The 15,811-nt window shown below is 38.1% G+C and overlaps 1 protein-coding gene across 3 annotated transcripts in view; it reads right to left on the bottom strand.

The window, feature by feature from the left end:
* Positions 1–15,811, bottom strand: part of LOC123552806 (E3 UFM1-protein ligase 1-like) — a 385,734-nt gene that overhangs the window by 266,146 nt on the left and 103,777 nt on the right. For all 3 annotated transcript variants that reach the window (XM_053540920.1, XM_053540921.1, XM_053540922.1), the window contains one exon: positions 6,395–6,453. In XM_053540920.1, coding sequence (XP_053396895.1) covers positions 6,395–6,453 — 59 coding nt within the window. The remainder of the gene's footprint in view (positions 1–6,394; positions 6,454–15,811) is intronic.

The following is a 15,811-nucleotide window of genomic DNA, read 5'->3' as shown; positions in this document are numbered from 1 at the left end:
ATCTCATGAAAAATATGGCCTCTAGAGAGGTCACAAGGTTTTTCTATTTTTAGACTTACTGACCTAGTTTTTGAACCCACGTGACCCAGTTTCGAACTTGACCTAGATATCATCAAGGTGAACATTCTCACCAATTTTCATGAAGATCCGTTGAGAAATATGGCCTCTAGAGAGGTCACAAGGCTTTTTCTATTTTTAGACCTACTGACCTAGTTTTTGACCCACGTGACCCAGTTTCAAACTTGACCTAGATATCATCAAGGTGAACATTCTGACCAATATTCATGAAGATCTCATGAAAAATATGGCCTCTAGAGAGGTCACAAGGTTTTTCTTTTTTTAGATCTACTGACCTAGTTTTTAACCCCACGTGACCTAGTTTCGAACTTGACCTAGATATCTTCAAGGTAAACACTCTGACCAATTTGCATGAAGATCCATTGAAAAATATCGCCTCTAGAGAGGTCACAAGGTTTTTCTATTTTTAGACCTAATGACCTAGTTTTTGACCGCACGTGACCCAGTTTCGAACTTGACCTAGATATCATCAAGGTGAACATTCTGACCAAAATTCATGAAGATCTCATGAAAAATATGGCCTCTAGAGAGGTCACAAGGTTTTTCTATTTTTAGACGTACTGACCTAGTTTTTGAACCCACGTGACCCAGTTTCGAACTTGACCTAGATATCATCAAGGTGAACATTCTGACCAATTTTCATGAAGATCTTATGAAATATATGGCCTCTAGAGAGGTCACAAGGTTTTTCTATTTTTAGATCTACTGACCTAGTTTTTAACCCCACGTGACTCAGTTTCGAACTTGACCTAGATATCATCAAGGTGAACACTCTGACCAATTTTCATGAAGATCCATTGAGAAATATGGCCTCTAGAGAGGTCACAAAGTTTTTCTATTTTTTGACCTAATGACCTAGTTTTTGATCCTACGTGACCCAGTTTCGAACTTGACCTAGATATCATCAAGGTGAACATTCTGACCAATATTCATGAAGCTCTCATGAAAAAATATGGCCTCTAGAGAGGTCACAAGGTTTTTCTATTTTTAGACCTACTGACCTAGTTTTTTGAACCCACGTGACCCAGTTTTGAACTTGAAACCCAGATATCATCAAGGTGAACATTCTGACCAATTTTCATGAAGATCTATGAAAATATGGCCTCTAGAGAGGTCACAAAGTTTTTCTATTTTTAGACCTACTGACCTAGTTTTTGATGGCACGTGACCCAGTTTCGAACTTGACCTAGATATCATCAAGATGAACATTCTGACCAAATTTCATAAAGATCCCATGAAAAATGTGACCTCTAGAGTGGTCACAAGCAAAAGTTTACAGACGCACGGACGGACGCACGGACGGACGACGGACGACGGACACTGCGCGATCACAAAAGCTCACCTTGTCACTTTGTGACAGGTGAGCTAAAAACAATTACTGTAAGTAGGGATTTTTCTAGACCTCTAAAAAGGGCAGGGTGCTGCTAAAAAGGGGCAGGGTGCATTTTGCACGTTGCGTACCTTTGTCTACGAAAATCATAAGGTAGATTTCCTTGGTTTTTGTTGTAATGTCTACATTGAAAGTTTTGCAATGAATCTGAATGTCAGGAAAAACATTAATACCCGTTTGTCTATATAACATGCATATCATTTATAAATACATGCAGTTTGTTTTATGTTTGCATACATTATTTTTGTCTGGAAAGTTTTCTTGATTAGAAATATACCATAAAGATACTATTGAATAATTTAATAATTCTGGTGCAAATCTGTATACATTCATTACATTACTGAACGTACCGTTGATACTCGTGTATAAATGCACAGTTTTTTGTTCCCCCAACCCCGAAACGTGGGTGCATATTATACAAAGGTGTAGACAATTTTCCAACTACAAATTTAACAAAATAACTTTGTTTACGATTTTCGCCATTTTGGTAAAGGGAAACTACTCTCCGCGTTGACTGTCTATGCTAAATTCTGAGATTGCCGTTACGTTCTGTAAAAGATCGAGTGGTTTATTTTCTTTTAAACAAAATTAATAGTATTTTGATGAAATAAATATAACAAAATCATATATATTCATATGATAGGGAGTGATACTAATTAAACATCGACTGTTATCTTCAACCGAGATCAAACTGTGAACAACAAATTGACACGAGGTACCACGCTAATTGCCGATAATTAATGGCCATTTATCGGCATTTAATAAGCAGCAGACTTTGTTTTAAAATGTTTTTTCTCCTTTTTCAATCTGTTTTGCAGTTTGTTTTAATTGCTGACCTATCTAAATGTTGTTTGTTACGATTCGGTCGGTCGTCGTCTGCATACCGATACTGCATACATGCCTCAGGCAAACAGACACCGAGGCAATAACATAATACGCCCCTTCAGGTGTATATAAAGGAATCGAGATCTGATGGTGATACAAGTTGTGTGCTAGTTTGGTTAAAATCAAATGATAAATGAAGCTGCTGTTGCGCAGACAAGATCAAAAAAGCTAATTCTGGCCCTATCAGGGGCCATAACTCTGGAACCCATAATGGAATTTGGCCAGTTCAAGAAAGGAACCAAGATCTTGTGGTGATACAAGTTTTATGCAAGTTTGGTTAAAATCGAATCATAAATGAAGCTGCTATTGTGCAGACAAGGTCAAAATAGCTAATTTTGGCCCTTTCAGGGGCCATAACTCTGAAACCAATAATGGGATCTGGCTTGTTCGAGAAAGGAACCAGGATCTTATGGTGATACAAGTTGTGTGCAAGTTTGGTTAAAATAAAATTATAAATGAAACCACTATCGTGCAGACACGAAATTGTGGACGGACGACGGACGCAGGGCGATCACAAAAGCTCACCCTGTCACTACGTGACAGGTGAGCTAAAAACAATGACCACAAACATTTGTTTACTGTAAAAACTCAAATATATTACACTAGCGTGTATATCACACACTCCCGATCTCATACCAAATTCTTAGGAAAACATATACATTGGAATATAATATGTATCGAAAATCAGTCTAAGAACTTTGTTTTGTCGGCCATTTGAGGCTTGTGTAATGACTTCGCCGCATGAAAATCGCACTCGCTGCTTAATCAGTTATGGGCATCTAAAAAATATCATCAATATTTATAGGTATCCTGAGAACATGACACTTTCTCAAACTTTCAACACCTTCTCAGCAAGCTTTGTACATGTTTGTTTGTTTGTTTTGGGTTTATCGCCATTTTTCAACAGTATTTCAGTCATGTAACGGCGGGCAGTTAACCTAACCAGTGTTCCTGGATTCTGTACCATTACAAACCTGTTCTCCACAAGTAACTGCCAACTTCCCCCATGAAATATCAGAGGTGGAGGATGAATGATGTCAGACACATGTCTTTTATCAAATCGTCATGGAGAACATACGCCCCGCCCGGGCGACCCAGCGATCCGTAGTAAGCTCCCCCTACTGAGCTAAGCGGGCGGGCTGCTTTGTACATGTGAACAAACATTTCATAATTACAGGCACATCAAAGGATAAGTTAATTTGCGTGTTTGTTTAACAGTGTATGGTCGACTGTATTGTTCAGTAATAATTGGCTTGGAATACAGAAATACTGCGAAATCGTTTTTTTGTCGGCATAAAATTTCGTGGTTTTGGCCGAAACGGCTGTTTCCTGGGGACATAGATTCGTGGATTTCGAATTTTTGATTTTTTTTTTTATAATTTCAAGTGATCATGCAAAACTTAATGAAAATGTGCAATATTCAAAAAGAAATGTCGGCACCAATTAAAAAGTGTCAAAACCGTAGCACCTGGGATATCACAGTCTTGCACATGTAGCATTCATAATCGAAACAAATATCTGAATGTTTTTGCAAAATGAATATGCATCTGCATCTAAAATTACAAGCTGTTGAACTTGTGCATGTTCTATTTCCTGCCTAGAAACATGTAATGCAAATTGGGTAATAATGCATCGGACACAAATCCAGCAATTAATTTATAATATTTGATAGTCCCAAAGTAAAGGTAGTAACAACATGTCAGTAAAAACAAGAGCTTGTAGAACACGAAATGCCCCCCACCCCCCCTTCTGGCATTCAGTACTTGCACAAGGAACAGAAATGATCTGGTCACTGTGCACTGTTCAACTGTTCTGGGTCAACATGACCTTGACCTTTGACCTACTGACTTCAAAATCAATAGGGGTCATTTGCTGGTCATGATCAACCTCCCTATAAAGTTTCGTCATCTTAGCCCCAATCATTCTCAAGTTATCATCTGGAAATGGTTTAACTGTTCCTGGTCACTGTGACCTTGACCTTAGACCTCAAAATCAATAGGGGTCATCTGCTGGTCATGATCATCATCCCTATCAAGTTTCGTGATCCTAGGCCCAAGTGTTCTCAAATTATTAACATATTAACACATAAACATATGAAACATTAACCAAAAATTTCTAAGTTAAAGAAGGGGCATAATTTTGTAAAAAAAGCTAAAGTTATTTAACCTGTGCAATTTAAGTCAGTTTATCACAGTAAATAAGTGTGTGAAGTTTGAAGGTTCCAGGTCAAAAGATTCTCAAGTTATTGACCGGAAATGGATTTCCATATTCTGTCTGCTGTGACCTTGACCTTTATAGCATGACCCCAAAATCTACTCTGCATGTAAAATCATCCTATTAAGTTTCAACATTCTGGGTCAAGTGGTTCTCAAGTTACTGGTCGGAAATGGTTTTCCACGTTCAGGCCCCTGTGACCTTGACCTTTAATAGAGTGACCATAAAATCATAGGGGTCATCTACTCTGCATGACCAATAATACTATGAAGTTTCAACATTGTGGGTCAAGTGATTCTAAAGTTATTGATTGGAAAGAGTTTTCTATGTTAAGCCCCCTGTGACCTTGACCTTTGATGGAGTGACCCCAAAAACAATAGGGGTCATCCATCTACTCTGTAAGTCCTATCACCCTATGAAGTTTGAAGGTTCTAGGTAAAAAAATTCTCAAGTTATTGACAGGTAATGGATTTCCATGCTCTGCCTGCTGTGACCTTGACCTTTAATAGAGTGACCCCAAAATCAATAGGGGTCATTTACGCTGCATGTCTAATCATCCTATTAAGTTTCAACATTCTGGGTCAAGTGGTTCTTAATTTACGGGCCAGAAATGGTTTTCCACATTCAGGCCCCTATGACCTTGACCTTTAAAAGAGTGACCCTAAAATCGATAGGGATTATCTACTCTGCATGTCCAATCATCCTATGAAGTTCCAACATTCTAGGTCAACTGTTTCTCAAGTTATTGATCGGAAATGGTTTTCATGTTCAAGCCCCTGTGACCTTGACCTTTAAGAGTGACCCCAAAATCTACAGGGGTCATCTACTCTGCATGATCAATCATCCTATGAAGTTTCAACATTCTGGGTCAAGTGGTTCTCAAGTTACTGATTGGAAATGGTTTTCCATTTTCAAACCCCTGTGACCTTGACCTTTAATGAAGTGACCATAAAAAAATAGGGGTTGTTTACTCCTATTGTTTTTGTGGTCACTTCATTAAAGGTCAAGGTCACATAAGAGTAAACAACCCCTATTGTTTTTGTGGTCACTTCATTAAAGGTCAAGGTCACAGGGGTCATGCCAACATATGAAGTCTAAAGGTTCTAGGTCAAAAGATTCTCAAGATATTGACCGGAAATGGATTTTCATGTTCTGTCTGTTGTGACCTTGACCTTTATAGCGTGACCCCAAAATCAATAGGGGTCATCTACTCTGCATGTCAAATCATCCTATTTAGTTTCAACATTCTGGGTCAAGTGGTTCTCAAGTTACTGGCCGGAAATGGTTTTCCATGTTCAGGCCCCTGTGACCTTGACCTTTAATAGAGTGACCATAAAATCAATAGGGGTCATCAACGCTGCATGACCAATCATCCTATGAAGTTTCAACATTCTGGGTCAAGTGTTTCTCAAGTTATTGATCGGAAATGGTTTCCATTTTCAACCCTCTGTGACCTTGACCTTTAACAGAGTGACCCCAAAATCTATGATGGTCATCTACTTTGCATGATCAATCATTCTATGAAGTTTCAACATTCTGGGTCAAGTGGTTCTCAAGTTATTGATCGGAAATGGTTTTCCATGGTCAGACCCCTGTGACCTTGACCTTTAATGGAGTGACCCCAAAAGCAATAGGGCTTGTCAACTCGATAAGTCCTGCCACCATATGAAGTTTGAAGGTTATAGGTCAAATGGTTCTCCACCTACTGATTGGAAATGAAGTGTGAAGGACGGATGGACAGACGGTTGGAAGGACTGACAGACAGCGCAAAACAATATGTCTCACCCAGTGTGGGTGGCGGAGACATAATTATGCAATACAACTTACACAAGAATATTCGTTCCTGAAACTTGTACTGCTGAATAAATGAGCCAACCAAAACAGGCCTGAAATAAAAACATGTCATCATCTTAATCACATTTACAATTTAAGAAATAATTAAGAAGTGTAAAATTGCAACAATTTAAGAAATAATTAAGAAGTGTAAAATTGCAACCTATATGCCAAGTATCATTTCAAACTGTCTGAAATCTGGGTTCTTACCAGGACTATTTTTATGATCTGTCAGCAAGTAAACATGTAAACATTTGCCTCTTGATATCATAAAATCAGGTAATACAGAGATAGTACCTTAAACATTCAAATTCATCTTTACAGATTCTTTTCAGTGTGAAACTAGAGATGCTTTTGACAAAAGCGCATATCTCCCACAACTGCCCCTACGAAAAATGCCTAGTTTCTCTAGATGGTTTAGACGAGTGGATCCAATTAGATGGTCTGGACGAGTGGATCCAATCAGTAAGGGCCATAATTCAAAAGTGCCTGGGCAGATTTGGCTAGTTATCGAACCTGGCTGAGGTCTTATGGTCAAACACATTTTGTTCAAGTTTGGTGAAGATCTGATGGGAAATGTTCAACTTAGAGAGCAGACAAGGGTAAAAAGGCTGATTTTTCGGTAATTCAAGGGCCATAACTCCAAAATGCCTGGACCGATTTGGCTAGTTATCGAACTTGGCCAAGGTCTCATCGTCAAACACATTTTGTTCAAGTTTGGTGCAGATCAGATGAGAAATCTTTGACTTAGAGTGCGGACAAGAGTAAAAAGGCTGATTTTTGGTAATTCAAGGGCCATAACTCCAATACTCCTTGACCGATTTGGCTAGTTATCGAACTTGGCCGAGGTCTTATGGTCAAACACATTTTGTTTAAGTCTGGTGAAATTGGATGAGAAATGTTCGACTTAGAGAGCGGACAAGCTTTGTGACAGACACACACACACACACACACACACTGGAGTAAATCAATATGTCTCCCACACCACTGTGTGGTGGATGACATAATATAGCTAAATGCACCAATTTACTAAATATATTTATGCTTTTCCTCCTCTCCATGTAAAAATAGAAATATCTGATATTTAAACAAGGCAGTCTGAAAGACAGCTAAATCCCCCACTACTGTTATGGATTGTGAAAGGGTAAACCTTTGACCATGAGCTGTGACCTTGACCTTGAACTGACATGACTGACTCATGAATTCTGCACATCATCTTGATGAGGTGATCATTTGACCCAAGTTTCATGAAAATCCTTCAAGAGGTTTAGGAGATACAGAGCTCAAACCTTTGACCTTGAGTTGACATGTCTGACTGATGAGTTCTTGATGTGGTTATCATTTGACACAAGTTTTATGAAAATCCTTCAAGGGGATTAGGAGATGCAGAGTGGACACAAAATGGAAGGCTCAAACCTTTGTGACCTTGACCTTGAGTTGACATGTCTGACTCTTGAGTTCTTGATGTGGTTATCATTTGACACAAGTTTAATGAAAATCCTTCAAGGGGATTAGGAGATGCAGAGTGGACACAAAATGTAAGGCTCAAACCTTTGTGACCTTGACCTTCAGCCGGCATGGCTGACTCATGAGTTCTGCACATCGTCTTGATGAGGTGATCATTTGACCCAAGTTTCATGAAAATCCTTCAAGAGGTTTAGGAGATACAGAGCTCAAACCTTTGACCTTGAGTTGACATGTCTGACTCATGGGTTCTTGATGTGGTTATCATTTGACACAAGTTTAATGAAAATCCTTCAAGGGTATTAGGAGATGCAGAGTGGACACAAAATGGAAGGCTCAAACCTTTGTGACCTTGACCTTGAGTTGACATGTCTGACTCATGAGTTCTTGATGTGGTTATCATTTGACACAAGTTTAATGAAAATCCTTCAAGGGGATTAGGAGATGCAGAGTGGACACAAAATGGAAGGCTCAAACCTTTGTGACATTGACCTTGAGCCGGCATGGCTGACTCATGAGTTCTGCACATCGTCTTGATGAGGTGATCATTTGACCCAGGTTTCATATAATCCTTCAAGGGGATTAGGAGATACAGAGCGGACACAAAATGTAAGGCTCAAACCTTTGACCCTGAGTTGTGACCTTAACCTTCAGCCAACATGGCTGACTCATGGGTTCTGCACATCATCTTGATGAGATAATCATTTGACCCAAGTTTGATGGAAATCCTTCAACGGGTTTAGGAGATATGGAGCGGACATGAAAGTGTTAAGGACGGAAGGACGCACGGAAGGACGCATGGATGGAGACCATTCCTATAACTCCCCACCACTCGTAGCGGGGGATTAAAAATGACCTTCTAAAAATATCTGAAGCAAAATGGACAACTCTTGTATTGACATGGGGATTATAGTCTATATCAAAAGTCTCCACAGCTAAATAAATTCAGTAGAGTATAGTGTAAAGTTAGTCTGCTTTCAACACGTTGAAAGAGCCTGTACTGAACTTTCTTTTGTCTTTCAGTAAATTCAAAATTCAAGACTAGCCAAGAGTGAAAGAGACTGACATGCTCTTTACCATAAGCTTACCAAGTTTTAACATAGTGGACCTCAAACGAAAATCGTCAAATTACATATTCTCCATATGCTTTTTCAGCATATTGAACAGGCTGGTCACATTGCCCGATCGGGCTTAAAAGCCAAATCGAGCTATTATTGCCCGATCGGGCAAAAAATATCTTTAAACAAGAGGGCCAAGATGGTCCTAGGTCGCTCACCTAAGAAACACACCATAACAGTGTAAAATATGTTTGACCTAGTGATTTCATGGAAACAAATATTCTGACCAATTTTCATTAAGATTGGACCCAAAAATTGGTCTCTTGCGATAAAACAAGCATTTTCTTAGATATGACCTAGTTTTTGACCCTAGATGACCCATGTTCAAACTCGACCTAGATTTTATCAAGGCAATCCTTCTGACCAAAATTCATGAAGATCAATTGAAAAATACAGCCTCTATCACATACACAAGTTTTTTCTTTGATTTGACCAAGTGACCTAGTTTTTGACCTCAGATGACCCATATTCAAATTCGACCTAGATTTCATTAAGGCAATCATCCTGACCAAATTTCATAAAAATCATTTGAAAAAAACAGTCTCTATCGCATACACAAAATTTTTCTTTAATTTGACCTAGTGACCTAGTTTTTGACCTCAGATAACCCATATTCAACTCGACCTAGATTTCATCAAGGCAATCACTCTGACCAAATTTCATGAAGATCAATTGAAAAATACATCCTCTATTGCATACACAATGTTTTTCTTCGATTTGACCTAGTGACCTAGTTTTTGAACCCAGATGACCCATTTTCAAACTCGTCCTAGATTTTATCAAGGTAATCATTCTGGCTAAATTTCATGAAGATCAGTTGAAAAATACAGCCTCTATTGCATACACAAGGTTTTTCTCTGATTTGACCTAGTGACCTAGTTTTTGACCCCAGATGACCCATTTTCAAACTTGGTCTAAATTTCATCAAGGTAATCATTCTGACCAAAATTCATGAAGATCAATTGAAAAATACAGCCTCTATCGCATACACAAGGTTTTTCCTTGATTTGACCTAGTGACCTAGTTTTTGACCCCTGATGACCCATTTTCGAACTCGGCCTAGATTTCATCAAGGTAATCAGTCTGACCAAATTTCATGAAGATCAATTGAAAAATACCGCCTCTATTGCATACACAAGGTTTTTCTTTGATTTGACCTAGTGACCTAGTTTTTGATCCGAGATGACCCATTTTCAAAGTGCTCAAAGGTGAGCTAAAAATCCAATTTTGATAAATTCAAGGCAAGTGTTGAGCGAATGTATTGCATAGACTTAGCACTTCATTATGTGACATTTTCAGCCTGCCGATTCTGTTGCTTATGTGATAAAAACGAGGAAAACGCAGGTTTCAGGACACTAAATTTTGAGGCAAAAATGGCCCAAAATGCACACCTTGCGTAACCTGTACCGTATTATCTGCAAATGACTGACCTAAAACACATGTATATTTTTAAAGCATGTGGCCAAACGAAAATAATGGTGGGAAGAAAAGTGTCTTATAACCATTTACTTTTTCCACAATTTTGAACTGAATCTGGATGGATGAATGACCGTTTCCATTTCGTCTGAATTCCATTACCTCAGGTAAGACTTTAGACCTGGCCATCTACACTGAGCTAGGAAAATCTACTCAAGCACATATTTACTTTACACAATAACTACTTGTATGCAGGAATCCTCAATTCTATTAACATCATAAATAACCAGTTGAATATAAATGCCTTTAAAGTGCATCTGTCTATCTTATTTAAAAAACATACCCAGGCCAAATGCGAAACTGGAACCTGCCACTTTAAGATTTTTCAATTTATGACCAAAAGCGGATTTTACTGTTTCTATCGGGATAACACATATTTTTTCGTGTTATAACATCTGCAGAATCCCGAGGGATTGGTTGGTACCCGAGCCCATTAGGGCGAGGGTACCAACGTATCCCGAGGGATTCTGCAAATGTTATAACACGAAATGAACATGCGCTAATGCTATTCTAGCATAAAATGCGTAAAAACTGATAAATGGATACAATGTCTCTCAACGTCATTAATTTTCCACGAAATGCGCGGGAATGTCTGAGTTGTTTTTTACGTTGACGTCATTTCCTTTTGAATTATCCGTTTTGGGGCTAAAAGACGTTTACGCTGTGCCACAGAACGCGCATATATTAAAAGGTGTTATAACAGCACGCGAGCGCGAGAATCTCTCTGTTAACACACGTTTTCTCTCCTGTTAAAACACCCCCGAAAAGTGATAAGAACAGCAGTTTTATGCTACAATGAACTTTAATACATCTTTTGCAAATAAAACCAGACAACCGGGCCAAATGCGAAACTGGCCCCTGCCACTTACACAAATGTAAACATATTTTCTTTATGAAATAAACTATAGCATTAAGAACCTGTTTTGTTGTATATCTATTTGTTTGTAAGTCCCGTGAATTTCGTGCATTTTCAACATATAATTCTTGTTATGTTATTACTTATAGCCGTCATTTCAAGGTTGTGTTTCAAAGAGAAACAGTGCATTTTCCAATATGGCATCTAAAGTAAGTCCCCAACCCTAACATTTCTATTTGATTTAATCATAGGCTGTTACAATTTCTGAACCAACATGTAATTACTTTGTTTTTATCAAATTCACATGAAACTTTGAATGTAGGGAAATTATCAAGTGGACTGGACATGACATTGTGTATATTGTTATGAGTTTCATGTGCGATCATTTAGTTCTGTCCAATTTTTAAAATATATAGGATTTTTCTTTCGATAATTTAAAGGGGAGGGATGCCATTAGATGTTGACATTATTCTTTTTAAATTTACTCATTTTGAAATGTTATTGAATAGAATAAATATATACAAACAGTTGTATACTCTCTAATGATTATTTATGAAATATATAATTCATCTATTGAAATACCCTATTAAAAATATGCAGTCCAATATTTTTTATGTAGACTATAGAAATTATTGAAACAAAAGGATTATTATTATTATACCAGATTTATATAGCACCCTTTTCATGATCAGTTTCACGTTCAAAGGCGCTTTACATAGTTCAAATGCAGCCACACAGGGCGCATAATTCATCCTCTACTAATACAGACACAGAGCGATCTGACCAGAGGGACAGAGTGAGACAAAGCCCCCACGACAGAGAGATCAGAAATCAGATACAGGCTTGTCCGGCTAACTTAGCCTAGCTCGTTGCGAATAGACAGCCTGGTTCTTTAACGTGCCCAGTGTATAGCACTGATACATGCAAGGATTGCCTGGGTTCCTGACCAGTACACCTCTAGTTGGGTGGGAAACACTGAAAAGCGTTTCTGAAAATTCCCGAGTAGCTGCCGGGGATCGAACCCCCGACCTCGGGATTGGAAGGCCAGTGTGCAAACCACTGAGCTATCCGTCCATTTTACAATAGTCGCAAATTTGATAAAATAACCCGGAAGTCAAAATGGCAGCCTAGTGAAAAAATTGAGTTAATCGGTTCAGAATTTGCACAGATATCATTGTTTAGGCTAGTTGTTATATGTTTATATGCATAAAAAGGTAATTTTCAAGCACAGCTGTGCATCAAACAAGACATTTTTGAAAGATTTTTTTTTCATAAATGTACTTGTTTAGTCAAAATGTACCAAGTTTAGGGCTTTGGAGAATCGCCTTCAAGTCATTCTGTGTGATATGGGTGTAACTCCACACTTCTATTCATAAAATTAAGCCCGATCGGGCAATAATAGCTCGATTTGGCTTTTAAGCCCGATCGGGCAATGTGACCAGCCTGTTGAGCTTTTGTGATCGTCCTTAGAATCACAGTGCTAAACACGAAGTTTTTGCAATCTGCTGGTCCGGCAGAATTTCAGGTGGTCCTACATACTGCCTGTTGAGCAAATTATGTGACCTTTCTTTCATTGTACTGTAACCTATTTCATTTTTCAAACAGTCCTGAAATGTTCTGTATCGGACCTCCTTGTCATTAGTCGCCGACTATATTTGATATGCTTTAGGATCCTGCAGCTGGTAACAGAAGTTATTAAAATGTGACAATGAAAAAATGATATTGTAAATAAAAGAACAAGAGGGTCATGATGACCCTGGATCGCTCACCAGAGTAATATGAGCTACATGTTTCAAATGTCAAACTGATGATTTTTAGAAATTTTTTGGAAGATTTTCCGATGTACAATCAAGTAACCCATGGGGCGGGGCCAATTTTACCCTGGGGGTCATGATTTGAACAATGTTTGTAGAAGTCTACTAGGCAATGTTACATATCAAATATCTAAGATCTAGGCCTTCTGGTTTATTTTAAGCAAATTTATGAAGATTTCCCTATGTACAATCAAGTAACCCCTGGGGCTGGGTCAATTTGACCCTGGGGGTCAAGATTTGAACAAATTTTGTAGAGGTCCACTAGGCAATGCTACATGTCAAATATCTAAGCTCTAGGCCTTCTGGTTTGTTTTTAGAAAATTTTGAAGATTTTTCTATGTACAATCAAGTAACCCCATTGGGCGGGGTCAATTTGACCCCGGGGGTCATGACCTGAACAAATTTTGTGGAAGTCTACTAGGCAATGCTACATTTCAAATATCTGTGATCTAGGCCTTCTGGTTTTTATTTTTAGAAATTTTTTGAAGATTTTCCTATGTAAAATCAAGTGACACCTGAGGCAGGGTCAATTTTGACCACGGGGGTCATGATTTGAACAAATTTTGTAGAGGTCCACTAGGCAATGCTACATGTCAAATATCTAAGCTCTAGGCCTTCTGGTTTATTTTTAGAAAATTTTAAAGATTTTTCTATGTACAATCAAGTAACCCCACGGGGCGGGGTCAATTTGACCCTAGGGGTTATGATTTGAATAAATTTTGTAGAAGTCTACTAGGCAATGCTACACATCAAATATCTAAGATCTAGGCCTTATGGTTTATTTTTAGAAAATTTTTGAAGATTTTCCTATGTAAAATCAAGTGACCCCTGAGGCGGGGTCAATTTTGACCCCGGGGGTCATGATTTGAACAAATTTTGTAGAGGTCCACTAGGCAATGCTACATGTGAAATATCTAAGCTCTAGGCCTTCTGGTTTATTTTTAGAAAAATTTTGAAGATTTTCCTATGTAAAATCAAGTGACCCCTGGGGTGGGGTCAATTTTGACCCCGGGGTCATGATTTGAACAACTTTAGTAGAGGTCCATTAGGCAATGCTATAGTCAAATATTTAAGCTCTAGGGCTTAGATATCTAGAGATGTCGTTTAAAGTAAAAGTTTACGGATGACGGACACCGGACGCCGGCCTCTAGCAGTTTTTTGAATTATCAAATGGAATTCTAAAATATTGCTGATTACATAAAAGAAAGAGAAAACAAAACAGGGTCTTTGAAATACGATACATTTTTTTTCATTGCAAGTTATGTACACAATGCGTTTGTTTGTAAAACTGACAATAAATTCCTTCTAAAAGCAAAATGTTGTCGAAGTCAGAGGAAAAATGAATTACCACATACATTGTCTAAAAGAATCGAACGTTCTTGATGAACAATGCAGCTGTATTGCTGGGTAAATAAACAAGAGGTGTCAGAGGACAGCAACGCTCGACTATTCAACAGCCTTGTCAATTGCATGAATACAAAAGTCGAAAAAGGGGCATAATTTTGTAAAACTGTAAAACAGGGTTATTGAACCAGCAAAGTTCTTATCAGCTCATGACAGTGAACAAGTGTTGAAGTTTAAATCCATTCCCATTAGTAGGTACTGAGATACCAGCTTACATATAAGAATTTAACCAAAACCTGCTAAGTTGAAAAAGGGGCATAATTTTGTAAAATGCAAAATAGAGTTATTGAACCTTTGCACTGCATGTCTTATCATGACAGTGAACAAGTGTGCTAAGTTCCAATCCTTTCCCATTAGTGCAGGGGGTTGGACGTAAAGTGTTGTTGTGGGAGCCTTTATGTAAGGAGCTGTTGTTGTGGGAGTCAAAATGGATGCTTTTTTTGTCGAGAATTTTCTGAAAACTTCGTAAGTGTAACTTTGTTTGCAGTTTTCCTTTAATTTCAATATGGCCAGTCCAGAGAGCTATGTTTTTGCTTTAATCGGCACCAATCATTGGCTAAATAGATTTAAGAACAATAAAGTTATTGAAGGCACCAGTTGGCTGATTGGAGTAATATTTTGAAACAAGAGCTGTCACTAATGGTGACAAATGCCCTCGCAGCGCCTTGACCTTTGACCTGGTGACCCCAAAGTCAGTAGGGGTCGTGTACTCAACATGCAAATTCGATGAATTGGTATCCCCCACCGAAAGGGTTTGTGGTGAGGAATGGCAAAAAAATATATCCGGCAAAAAGTTAAGAATGTTAATAAGAAGCAAATAATTTCATTAGTCAAAATCAATTTAACAGAAAACAAATGTTTAATTAAAGAGTACATAATAAATGTATGATACTTTGATACTGACTAAAGAATTTATTTTGAATGGGATATGCTTAGTGAAATAAACTTAGCTTTTAAAATTAAATGCAGTTAATTGAAATGCGAGGTGGGGGAATGGTACAACTTGCATGTTGATAAATATTCATGGAAGCTTTGAAAAAAATCTAAAATAAGGCATGAAAAAAAAATATATATATATTTTTTTTTAGGGGGGGGGGGAGGGGGGGGGGGGGGGGGAGGGGGTGCAACCAAGGCAAGTGGGTGACCAGGTGTGGGTGAACAACTTCACATGTTAATAATAAATGTTCAGGGAAAAGAAATGAAAGAAATTTAATGGAATTCTGCCAAATGGTAAGTCTGTTTAAGTTTCATAGTTCTAGGTCAAATATATCAAAAGTTA

Source organism: Mercenaria mercenaria, chromosome 4 (assembly GCF_021730395.1).
Source record: "Mercenaria mercenaria strain notata chromosome 4, MADL_Memer_1, whole genome shotgun sequence".
Taxonomy (NCBI): Eukaryota; Metazoa; Mollusca; class Bivalvia; order Venerida; family Veneridae; genus Mercenaria; species Mercenaria mercenaria.
This window is presented reverse-complemented; position numbering and strand designations above follow the sequence as displayed.